The 13,389-nt window shown below is 36.8% G+C and overlaps 1 protein-coding gene across 1 annotated transcript in view; it reads right to left on the minus strand.

The window, feature by feature from the left end:
* Window positions 1-10,125: 10,125 nt before the first annotated feature.
* The window catches only part of LOC101851786 (long-chain fatty acid transport protein 6), a 38,563-nt gene continuing 35,299 nt past the window's right edge, over window positions 10,126-13,389 (minus strand). Inside the window, exon 11 of the mRNA XM_005113106.3 lies at window positions 10,126-11,033. Within this exon, the coding sequence (XP_005113163.1) occupies window positions 10,723-11,033 (311 nt within the window). The 3' untranslated portion in view covers window positions 10,126-10,722. The remainder of the gene's footprint in view (window positions 11,034-13,389) is intronic.

Here is a 13,389-nt window from a genome sequence, read left to right on the forward strand (position 1 = left end):
AGATTATTATTATAATGATAATTGGTCTTCTACTACTGCTACTACTACTACTACTACTACTACTACTACTACTACTACTACTACTACTACTACTACGACTACTACTACTACAACTACTACTACGACTACGACTACTACGACTACTACTACGACTACTACTAAAAGTAATAATAATAGATAGATAGCAGTTGTGTAGCGCAAATTCCCGCTCAACAGCAAGCTCAAAGCGCTTTACAATCTATACAGTTACCCCAGCAGACCTGATAGCATTTTGGAACAATCTCAACTTCCAGGGAATCCTACAGTGCAAGCTGTCATTTATAGGCGCCAAAACACTATTATACTGACAAAATCTTTAGCTGTCTATAGCTGGGTACCTATACGTTCTCTGACCGTCTAGCTGGGTACCCATTCCCACCTGGGTGGAGTGAAGAAAATCCGAGTGTAAAGTTCCCAGGGACACAACTTCGGGCCTGTGGCTCAAACCCCCGAACTCGCAACCACACGATTACGAGTTCGGCAGCCTTACCACTAGACAGTAACCATATAGAGGGAAAGAATAGAAGTTAGAAGAAATAATAAGCTGAAAAGAACAGAAGTTTTGATCTTCCGTTCCAACCACCTGCTCAGTGCAACGGTGTTAATGAAAAGACCCCCAAATTACAGTGTAAAGTGCACCTGCACAATGTTAGGTTGAAGCATGAGCCCTCTAATCGAAACTTACTTGACCTAACCACAGCGCAAAAACTGGGGTCTCCTCTCTTTTTGGGACCACATTTGGGTCGCCTTATTAACGTCTTCTTAATTTAAAAATACATTGTTGATATTAGGTGGTTCAAAATCCAGGAGAAAACCTTGGGGGAAGAAATCAGGAAGTGTTATCTCTCTGACGTTTGGGAACCTTGAGTAGAGAGCGCAAGTCGCTTTTTAACTTGTCGCTACCCTAGAATTACAAAGTTCTATCTGCTCAGCACCGAGTTTTGAGAAATTCGACGTTAAAAAATGTTGAGTTACGCATTATGTCAAGCTTTTTTCAAATGCAATTCTTTGAATAAGCCAATAACGACTCTGAATAATTTTCTTACGATTTTGATAGGGCAGATAGAAAAATGTGGTTTCTGAGCTCATGTTCCTAGTCACTCAAAACGGTCAAAAATTATGTCAGATAAATCTGTGCGATTCTAAGGTACGGTAGTCTAGTTTTCAGAGGGTGGGGTCGAAATTCACTCTTACCCAACATTTATTAGGGCGAATTCTTACTTTCCCTTGTGGCCGACAAAGCCAAAGAACCAGTGTCTCTATGGTTCTGTGGTTAGACTTGGACGCTCTGCAAAAGCACACAGAAGACCTACGGGTAGGGGAGGGGGGGGGGGGGGCGGGGTGTTATCGAGTATCTTCTTTCTGTTAGGACTTTGTATCAGTTTCAGCCCGGGTTGGCTCCTAAATTATCTAAATTGGGTCAATGTGGGTTTTAAAAGGAAATGTATAGGCCTATACTTTTCCTTTTACCAATTTAGGCCTGGTTAAAGTTCAATAGTGGCTTTCCTTGGTCTGTGAACTCTGTCTTTTTTTTGTGTGTGTGTATTTTAGACTCAGGAGAAGGGGGTAAAAAAACCCTTCTGGGACCGGAATTCGATGCCAAGCTTGGAAGCACTCATCATTAGAGAACGTAGACAGCTTGTACTTGTATACATTCTCTAACGTTAGAGAACGTCGACACAACCGTTTAAAATAGCTAAAAGTAATTTCTTTAAAGGGAAAGCCAGAACCGACCCCGGTTTCCAAAGCTTGATGAAAAACGGCAGATGATACTAATTGACCTCCTGTTTAACTCAATACACTTCAATGTCAGATGAAAAATTTTGTACAGACACTTTTATAACCTACACTTCTTCACCTCAGAACTATTTTGGCCAAAGTGTCCTTAACCCTATCGTATGCCCTGGGGTCATTTTGTACCCCAAAGATCGTATTCTTCACATTTTAGAATACGTCCAGTATAAAGATCTCTTTGAAACTTTCAATGTTTCTGAAAAAATCATTTTGACAGACTGCTATGCAAAGCGTATGGATTGGATTAACGAGTACATTTCCTCTTTGGAAAGTAGTGGCACAGAGTTCCCCACGTCGTATGGATACAATAGTAAAACACGACGTACGGATAAGGTTAAACAAAGAGGCACTTAGGACAAAATAGTACTGAGGTGGCGACTTATTTAAAAAACAGCAAAAACAAAGTGACCAAAAAAAACAACCCAAAACCACACACTCCATAGACAAATCGTTTGATACTATTAGAAATCTTTAATATATAACTGATCCAGTATTTGTAACCTGCCATTCTCCATCATTCCACTACATGAAAACATGCAGAGATGATACATGAATTTCTGTTCACATAAAAGAATAAGAGAATTAAACATAAGAGCACTGATTAGTTGTGGGTGTATTTCTATACTTATTCTAGGAGAAGATTAGATACAATAAAAGTATAGTTAAAAAATAAGTTCCAGAATTATTAGGATAGTTTTGAGAGAATAACATTTCCAGCAGTGACACATAAAACCTTTTAAATCGGTTTTCACACAATCATGTTCCAGCCAACATTTTGCACAGCAAAAATGCAGCTGTCTACTTTCCATCTATTATACTCACAGAACAGCAAATCGTTGTATGAATTACACAAAACTACTAATGGAGTCATTGTATGTCTCTGAATACAAGAGGGCTGTTTCATAGCACGAGTCAAGCATACTCCACGACCAACTCCGTTGACAGAAAAGAACAAACACTTTTCCAAATCTTTGTGTTGTGGCGCACACACACACTTCAACAATATGGCAGGAAAAAAAATTACATTTTTAAGAAGAAACATGAACGACCAGTCAACAACAGGAATACATGCACAGATATTCTCGCATTCACAAAAACATGCATCCGCATCCACGTGTAGAATACCTGCCTGAAACCTTGAGCTTAATTCATACAACTGTAACCTGAGCCAGAAAAGACTAAAATTATAAGCTTCAAATAAATATATATCTATAGCATGACGTTACAAATGGTATTAAGATTGGCATTGTTTTAAACCATTACTCGAGAAAAATAAAGGAACTATTCAAGTGAGTAACTTGAGAAAAAGAAACAGTAATGCAGAAGTAATGAAAAAATTCTTGAGTAATCATTCCCTTTTACTTTTCAAATCATAAGAGAAAAATGCAATTACTTATTAAGCAATATTTCAAAACTTTTCACAGCTGTAGTAGGTCTAAAAAACTATAGAATTCTTCAAGAGAACTGACAAAAAGAAAATGAAAACATTTTTTTCTATTATCTTAAACTTAAGGCCTTTTGATGCTTTCTTCTTCTATTTCTTAAGGTAGCAGTTTATCTTTTTAAATGGTGAAATGGTATAGGTTTGACACCCTTATCAACACTATTCGGTTATTCAAGAGGCGGGACCTCTGAGTTTAACGCCCATCTCTGAAAGGACGAAGCCAAAAGGGACATTCATGTAAAGTGACTTTCCCAAGGACACAACGTCGGACCAAGCTGAGGTTCAAGACCCTGAACCAGCATTCTAACGATTACAGGTCTGGTAGTCCAGCAGTTTACCAACGTCTAAGTTTTCAAACTTTTAGAAATTTTACCCACCACATTCTATTCTGTGAAAGAAAAAATGTTCAAATATTCCTTTGTTTCTCAAGCGGCTAGTTGAAAGGTGGGGAAAAAGAATTCTTCTTGCGTTCTGGAGGAGTGCATATCAAAGTAGTTTTATTACTGGGAATGTAATGACAAGTCAGGTGAGACTTCTGGAAAACGTCAAATGTCTCATTTAAACAAACTCAAAGACACATACTCAAAAACACTAGGAATGGGCAGGTACCGGTACCCAGTACCGGAACTCCCGGTTCTACCGAAGGAAGTGTCAGTACTGGCACCTGGCCTCCAGTACCTACTCTGGGAATGAGCCGACACCAAACTACACAGTGTGTAGGATGCAAAACAAAGCGGGTGACCTTGATACATGACTTCTGATTTAAAATTGACAATCAAAAACGAAGTTTGCTTAAATTTAAATTTGGCATCAAATCAGGTTTCACCCGAGCCACCGAGCCACTTAGCTTATTTTGATGCGCTGATTCTGAAAACGAAATCAATTTTTTGCGGCGATAATTATTTAAAAAGTTCTGAATGCAAAGTTTAATCCCGCACAGCGGCAAACTTCAAAGAGATTTTGCGTCTCAGTTCGCGGGGATGGGGGGGGAGATGCGGGCGGCGTATATAGTGGGACAGTCTGTGACGTCACCCCCTGGTGTCACTCCCGGTACTGCCATATCTCCGCACCGTACCAACAATGGGTTTCGCCTGTACCGCCCAGCACTAAAATACACAATCACCAACATGCTTTACAGAGGTGATCCCGGCCTGGCGCAAAGGTGCTTAAGAACAAGTTAACTCACTGACACTTTTTACCAAAACTTCTCTGTGGTTAGAAATCAGAGCTGAATAACTGTCAAGTCCTAATCTCTAACACAACATACATGATCTCCTCTTTAGACGTATTTAGAAATACCATAAAATGCATGTCATCTAGATGATATTCTTGAGGGTTTTTTTATAACAGGCGGAGTTCAGAATATTCAAAGACTTCATTACTTCTGCATCACCAGAACTAATAACAAAGTATTAACATCTGGATAACAAGCAGAATAAAGTAAGAAACAATTTAATGTAACAGGAATAAAGAAAAAAGTTATGAATAATGTAACACGAGTAGCCCTGATCTGGTTATTACTCTCGATGTGTATGGCCAATCAAGGACTCAACTCAAAATCAATTTTTCTAAAAGAAAATCCTTTACTTCCAAAAACATGGAAAAGAAGTCCTTGTCTATGCTCTAAAAAAGATAAAATGGTTTTGAGCAAATCAGGTTAAACTTTTTAGGAAACGGGGGGGGGGGGGGGGGGGGGGGGGGATTTTTGTCATCTCATAAAACAGCAATCTGGTTTCATACCTTTGAATGACCACACACAATTTATCATAGGCAACCATTAGAGATAAAACTGCAATCATAAAATAAAGAGAAAAAAGTATATATTTCAGAGGAACAAACAAAAAGAAAGATAAAAAGGATGAAGAGCAATACACTCTATTAGTCTTCTTGAGCTGGGAAGAAAGACGCCAGGTACACACTGGTATTGTTTGTATCCCAAAAACTTCATTCGCATGCTTTTTATTAAAGCGCACTAAACTGTAGAAAGATCAAAATTTGTTAAAAGTTCTGAAAATTACAAATTACTATTGATTCAGTTTTTAAATGTACATTTTTCCCTTTTTCCCAGCATAGTATGACAAATTATGAGCAATATCATTATCATCACAAGGGTGAGGCAGTTCACAACTCCAAAAATTCAGTATCAAATGCATGTATTCAAAAGAATTGCATAGAATAAATTTTAGGTCACATGAGGCACAGAGCAATAGCTCATTACCACTTACCCATCATAAAGTTAGCAAAACAAATCAGTTTCATGATAAAATAAAACAAAACTTCACAGAAAAAACAACATTCCAGTGCATAATATCAACATCAAGTTTTCCTCTAGTGCAGGTGTTATGCAAGCACAAAATTTGTTGAAATCTGAATTTCACTACACTTTTCGTTGGCAATCTTGTTCTGCTAAAAAAAAGTCATCAACAGGAGACTTCAAGTGTAAACATCTAGTTACTTTAGTGTGAAGAAAAAAGGGACCCCCACTAAAAGGTCCTGCTTCTTTTCCATCCTATGTTGTTCCTGTCCATCTGCTCATCTCTTTTTCCCTCAACAATAATTAAATGCTATCACCAAGTCAATGTGCATCTCTTTAACTAAAATTAACTCATACCCCAATGGGTTTTTACACAAATTATTTTAACTATAATCATATCAGCAACTGCTTCAGACATGATAATCCATTGAAGTTCAGAAACCATATATAGGCTCTTGTAAATTTAGGCATATTGTGATTCCAGCAATCTTATTCTTTTGGTAACCTACTACAGTAAAGCCCAAAACACAAATGTGTACTCCAGACATAATACTCATATCTCTACCAAATACTACAATAAAATGCATAGTGTAGGATATCTATTTGCATCAACAACATTCTGTAAATGTCCACCAGGAGAAGTGAAATATTTCATAAATAAGTTGTTGGTTTCTTTTCAGCGTATTATCGTGGAGAGACCCATTTGGTTATTGTGGTATTATACATCAGCAACACAAAGGCAAACAACGCAGACACTGAAGCTTCAACAGACACCTCGCATAGTAAGAAAAACAATATTTCAGAAACGAAAAAAAACAACAACAATAAAAATTCCACAAAGGCTGGTATCCTCACTTACATGTGCCAAGAGGAACTATACAGTAACATTTCTCTGATTCTGATACTGACAAAGACACCTCTGAGAAATCACCACCACCGTTATCTTTTGTTGAATCAGTACACCAAATCATATTTATCGTACTGTTTGTTCCCCAAGAATTTTTCACAGAGAAGCAGCTCCAACTAAGTACATCTCCTTTTTTTGGTTTTTTGCATCACAACAGACCATCAAAGCAGCTGAATACAGCCATTAACAGCTTTCATTCTCACAAAAAGGGCTGGCAGATGGGAGGGTGAAGTAGACAATACACCAGAAATCAGTTCAACATATAGTATTCCCAACTTGCCCCTTCACCTCTTCATTCTATTTCAACAATTCTTGTCTTACAGCTCCTATCAAGGCTGCGCCTGGAGAACTGGACAGAAAGTTGGCCTATATCGTTTCGAGCTACAGGCTAATAAAGTTTTTAAAAATCCGTTTTGTTCTCTTTATCAAACTGTTTCCATTTTAAAAAAGCAATAGTTCCATCATTTATGAACCATGCTTTTCAGAAATTTTCATTAATTAGACTGTTAAGTATTTAATAAGGAATTAATTTGAGGGTAGGGTATTTTTTACTAAATTGAAAATGTCTTTCAAAAAAGGACCAAAACCGATGTTTGAGCCAGATTTGCCTCCTCTTCCTCAGCTTTACACTTCAAGTAAAATTGAACCCTACCATGACGTTATGTTTCAAAATATTCACCACGACTTCCCATCACTATTAATAGCAGTACATGTGAACATCTACATGTGCAAACAAATCCTACTACTGGCACATTGTTACCGTACCTGCCATTTGGGTGTCTTTGCAGTGTACGGTATTCATAAAACTTTAAGCCCGTTTTTTCTAAATCGTATCTTTCAACCCAAACTCACAAAGAGCAATAACTCAAAAACTACTTGAGATATCTGGACAAAAATGTTTACTACTGTGTTCAGCATAAAATTCTAAAAGAGACCTCCCTATTCTAACAAAATGTCCTCTGACTTTTGGTGTCTTTTTTCAGGAGCACACACATGTCTCCTAAACAAACTCTGCTTCTGAACCAGAACATAAGGCACATCATAGCTATTATAATCTATTGCAGCAACTTGCTAAATAAAAATCTGTTTAAATCCCAAACTGGGCAATGACTATAACGCTCAGCACCACATAAACTTTAGAGAATACCATTACAAAATCTCAAAGCATATTTTTTCTTTAAAAATTTTAATAACCTTGAATATGACACTAAAGATCACAAAGTATGGCCACTCAGGTCATATCTCACAAAAAAATATACATTCAGTGGTAACAATATCCTGTTCAAGGCAAAAAAAAAAAAGTAATCCATTACATCTTTTACATGACACTACTATGAAAGGTGAGAGTACAAAATTAGTCGTGTAATTCTAAAGTAAAGAGCAAAGATGTAACAATTTCCACATTGAAAGCTCATGTTACAGCAAAGCCAAAGTTCATTTTAGTTGTCAACCTAAAATGGGTATCATTAGCAAATAAACCTTTGCTTTTAACAAAACACTGTAAGCTTACATATCAAGAGAGATAAATCATTCATTTGCACGTTTATACAAACACGTTTTTAAAATGTCATAAATAATCATTTTCAAAATTCTAAATGAGAACAACAACAAATGAAACAAATGTACTCTATCAACATCTCATTTCCTTTGTTTACATTTCTTTCCTTTTAATCAAAAGAACTAAGGTTTCTGTCCACCATGTACTATCAAATACAAAACGGAAACCAACACAGAAAGATATGAAATAGAGCAGGGGTTCATGTTAAGTTCTAATCAAAACATACTACTCTAGCAATCAGTCAAAATAGGGCTGAAATTGCTAAAAACAAATTCTGAACAGCTTGGAGGGGTAAAGTTTCAGCATGAATGTCCAATGTTCCTCAGAATAAACATTTTCAGTAGCAAAACAACTGTTTAAAATCTTTCCTGCTCAACCTGGTCAAAACTGGCCACACAAAAGCAGTGTTAGATTCCAGGCATACAGCTTGCTTCTCCCGCTTCGTTTCCTCAATGGTAAGCTTGTTTTGATAAAAATAGATCCCTGACATTAAACCATAGCTTGGTTTTCATTTATAGTGAGGACAAAAGTCAGTCAAAGCTGGCATCAGCAGTAAGAATGTACCGTACCTTAACTTCTGTTATGTGTAAAAGAATGTGAACACAAGATGGTTACTATAGGCATTGGAAGTTGAACAAACGGGTGCCTATTTTTGGCCTAGAATGTGAATAGAAGAAAGTTAAACCTTCAAACAAGAACAAAAAAATCAAAATACAAAATAGACAGTTTTTAGATTTTGGAAGCAATATAGTTAATTAATATACAGCACCTCATTAATTAACCTTATTCTGACTCACAGTGAGTTTATATGTGAGGCAGCACGGTGAAATCAGGCGCTCGTCAAAATTATCAAAGTGAAGAAACAGGCATTTTTCCGCAGGTTTGCGATTTTTTTCTTGAATTTTAGTTTTTTGGCTAAACACCTTTCATGCCCAGAAATCATTTCTGTGTGGATTTTACTGAAAAACCATGATTAAAGGCCCAAAAAAGTAAACTTTCAGTTTCTAAGGACTCTCAATCTACGGAAATAACTCACCTTTGGTGGCTATTTTCTCACTAATTTTACCTTTGAAACCAGGTGACCCCGACCTCCTTCATTTCCAAATATCTCGACTTCTATTTAAGATAAATGGATATTTTTAAAATCCAAAGCAAGACAAATGAACAAACTTTAAGATGATACCAATAACTCTATATGCCCCAAAACTGACGAGAGCCTGATTGCACTGAGTCATGACACATACAGGTATTTTGGAGGGTATCATTACCAGTGAGCAGATTGGACGCAAAAGTCATCCTGGATGGACAATCTGGTATACCAGACTTCTCGTTAACTTTTTGTAAGTATCTTCTACAGGCAACAAACTTATTACAACAAAGAAATATGGAAATCCTTTGTCCATCCTTTTCACATTTCAATCAGTAGGACTACTGACCACTACAAATACAAGAACCTTTCCATTTCAATGATAAAGCCTTACTTAAATTACAGAACGACTTTCTCTTTTAAAACTGATGAGTGGGAACCCTGTTTTTCTCTAGTCAGAAGACAACTCTGACAGAGGCAAAAAGACAAGCCCCCACCTAGAAAAATATTGAAAGTGCAGGCTGGGGTATAACATCCACAAAAGTACGCAGATAATAAAAATGACTTTGAGAGGGAAAATTAGGACATCAACATATTTCTTACAAAATGCCCAGTACACATAAAACAATTACATAATAATAAACCCCTTCTGAAAAAATAACAATGAAGGAGAAGAACTTTCACTGGCATCAATTTTTTTTAAATATGAGCCAAGATGAGCACAAACAAATTCTTGAAACCATAAAAACTGTAAAAGCACCAAGTGCAAAAGCACAAAGATAAATTCTAATAAACTACTTGTGAAAGTCTTTAGCCTGTGACTTATAAATGCATGAAGTTTTCCTGTTCTTGGTTTTAGGTTTTAGTATACATGTAATTTCACATTAAGTCTGACATATATCCAGTGGGATCTACAATTCAGAACTATGAGTAAAAGAACAAAGTGCGATACTAAAAAATGTAGCAAATTTTAAGTAAACGCACTACATCAAAAGTCAGCTCTCTAAATAAGTAAGAAAAACATATCTTTCTTACTTTTTTCTCTAATGGCAACTTCTCATATGAAAACAGGTTCAACATGTAACCAGCAGACAACCATGAATACTTTTTCTTCCTGACAAAACTATTGTATACAATTATATACACACATACACTATAAATATATAGATGTCAGCTTTTAGCAGCAGTTTTCTTTGGTCCCGCGTTCAATACCTCATTTGAGAAACCCTATTACTTTACTATCAAACATATTAAGGTTAATCGTTATGTTTACAGGAACTTTTAGTTTGTACATCAAATAAACAAGAAAACATCCTAATGAAAACATTGTTCTCATTCCTGATTTCCTGTTACTAATATCCTCAAGTTACAAGTTAAAAGTTACAGAAACTGATGTTAACTGTCAATGAATGTTAAAAAACAAAATCTTTACCTCAGTCACATCTCATTTGACGGACAAAACTTATCTTAGACTTTTTGACAAAAAAACAAAACAACAAACAAACCAGAACTCTTCAATTTTCATGTTAACAATCGCAAGCAAAAAAAAAATAACACCGCCATAACTTCAGCTCAAATTCACTATACAAATGACAGACATCTGAGCAAATAAAGGGACCGTTTAGAAGTGATCCAATCATCACAGTCTGGACTGCAGGAATTTGCCGAGGTCGCTTGGCGAAAGAGGACTGTAGGTCTCTTTTTGGGCATCCAAGAAAAATAGCGGGTCACTCACTTTGTTGTGATCATAGCCTTCACCTACCAGGTCGCCTTTCTTTTGTTTGAATGTCCCGGTAATGATTGCTTCTCCCAGGTGACGCAGGAAAAGAGGACGGGCATATGTCGGAAGCTGTCCACACACATGGTCGTACAGCTCCTTCAACTCTTGCCTTCCTAAAGAGCAGCCGTTCTTTAGGGTAAGGGCTGCCATACCCGCACGCCCATCATGGCCTGAGGAGAAATCCCAAATGAGACTGACTTTGGCAAAGAAAACCATTTAAAAATGACTGAAAAGGGAATACACTGGATGCAATAATCCAGTCCCACAGCCACAGCCCTGCGTCTATGCCCAGTAACAGAAAACCCCCCCCCAAAAAAAAACATCATCAAGAACTCTAAATTCTTTGTGAAAGCATACACTACTAAAAATGAAAGTAAAGTATCTTTGAAAAAGAAGCATACAATCTCTGAAGACTTGATCAAAATCAGTGTTACAAGACATGAACTTAAAACATAGATTCTTTTAAAAAACATAAAGACAGTGAACACAGCTGCAGAAATGTTTTCAGCTGGCTCTATAATTGTATTGAGCAGAAACTGTTTATGAAGCCTGAAAAAAATCAGTTCAACACAAGCTATCACAAAAACTTCAGAAGCACAAGCTAGGAAAGAGTTCTGGCCCCGTAGTTTTTTAATGGTCCCTCTTCAGAATCAAACAGTAACTAAACACAGTATCATAAACCAAACCTTCTTGCCTTGCACACTATCCCAAGCTAGACATGCTTTTTGCCCGAACATATGTTCGATGCCCAATATGCTCTAAGAAATCATGTGACCATTAATTTACCACATACTAATTGGAACTTTCAGTTTCTCGTCAACTTCCTTGACTACAAGAATGCCTTTGACAGTATGGACCGAGCAAGACTATGAAAGATACTGAGACATCACAGAATCCCACAGAAGTTGGTGAATCTCATCAAAAACATGTACGAAGGGACAAGTTGCAGGGTTGGATATGATTGCCAGCTCATTGACACCGGTGTGAGACAGGGATTTTTGCTATCACCTTTCCTCTTTATCTTGGCGATATAGTGGCAGATGAATAAAACCGTCAGAGGATACAGAAACGTCATATAGTGGACCCTGTGGACACAGTTAGACTATCTGGACTTTGCAGACGACTTGGCACTTCTGTCACATTTCCATGAACAGATGCAAGCAAAGATGTCAGTTTTAACTCTTTCTCTGCCCATTACCGTTATATCAGCAGCGTGACCGCACCATTTTCGCCCATTACCAATACATCGGCACAGGCTATACTCAAACTTTATTTAGTTCGTAAATACTTGATCCATAATTTTAAGTTTTGATATAAACAAATCTCAAAAGTAGAAACTTCCTGCAACAAAATATAGTGTCTATAACTACGTAAGAGGATGGAAATTGAAATTGTTAAAGTATTTTGCGTGGTGTGTTTGTGAAACCAAAACATGAAAGATGATCACACCCATTTCTAGTTCTAGCTATGTTTTCTGGGCCTGGTAGTAAACAACCCTCTAGGCATATAACTTGTCAAACAGACTAGGGAATTTTTCTTTAGTAAACTTGAGGACAAAGAAGGTATTGTCTTAGAATCCTTAGCTTTAGATTTTGCTTCTGCCGATGATTGAATCGAGAGTGAAAAGCATGAAAGACATAATTCGTAGGTCTAAATCTACAGTGACAGCAAAGAGGATAGATGGAGATAGGGAAGTGAATGAATATGCTTGGAAATGAAAGGGAAATGAGAAAGCCAAGAGAAGTGAAAATCAAGAGGATAATGACCTAGATCTAGGTCTAAATCTAAATCTAGACTTGGACAAGCAAGTGCAACTCAGTGCAAATTCTGATTCATTACAACTTTTGTATTGTCACAGTGATGTTACAAAATTGATCATAAAATCTGCTATAATTGCACAATTCCATACCTTTTTGCCTGAAAATGCAGGGAATTGAATGTAACATATTTTTTAAAATACAAATTGTATTATTTATATTCAAAGTCGGAAATTTAGTCTGTTTTTTTATTAGCTCCCATGTGACACATTTCAATGCTATGTTTTATTACCTTTCAAAATATGTTTGACACTACCTACTTATTATTTCATTTTACTTATGAAAATCCTTCCAGAACATACACACCTATCATTCACGATTGGAAGCACAGAGAAAATCGGTGAAAGCTGGTATAAAAATGGGCAGAATGAGTTAAACAGCTTATCGCAGTCTGTTGGATTAACCCTATCCGTACATCGTGTTTTACTATCGTATCCAACGACATTGGGAACTCTGTGCCACCACTTTCCAAAGAGAAAATTTACTCGTTAATTCGATCCGTAGGCTTTGCATAGCAGTCTGTCAAAATGACTTTTGAGAAAAACTTTAAAGTTTCAAAGAGATCTTCGCAATAGAAGTATTCTAAAATATGAAAAATACAACCCTGGGGGTACAAAATGACCCCAGGGTATATGGACAGGGTTAAGGATCCACCCTGGAAAGTCAAGGGTCCTAAGGATACATGCACAATGAAAGAAGCAAGTCACAG

The sequence above is a fragment of the Aplysia californica genome, unplaced genomic scaffold, assembly GCF_000002075.1.
Source record: "Aplysia californica isolate F4 #8 unplaced genomic scaffold, AplCal3.0 scaffold01622, whole genome shotgun sequence".
Classification (NCBI taxonomy): Eukaryota; Metazoa; Mollusca; class Gastropoda; order Aplysiida; family Aplysiidae; genus Aplysia; species Aplysia californica.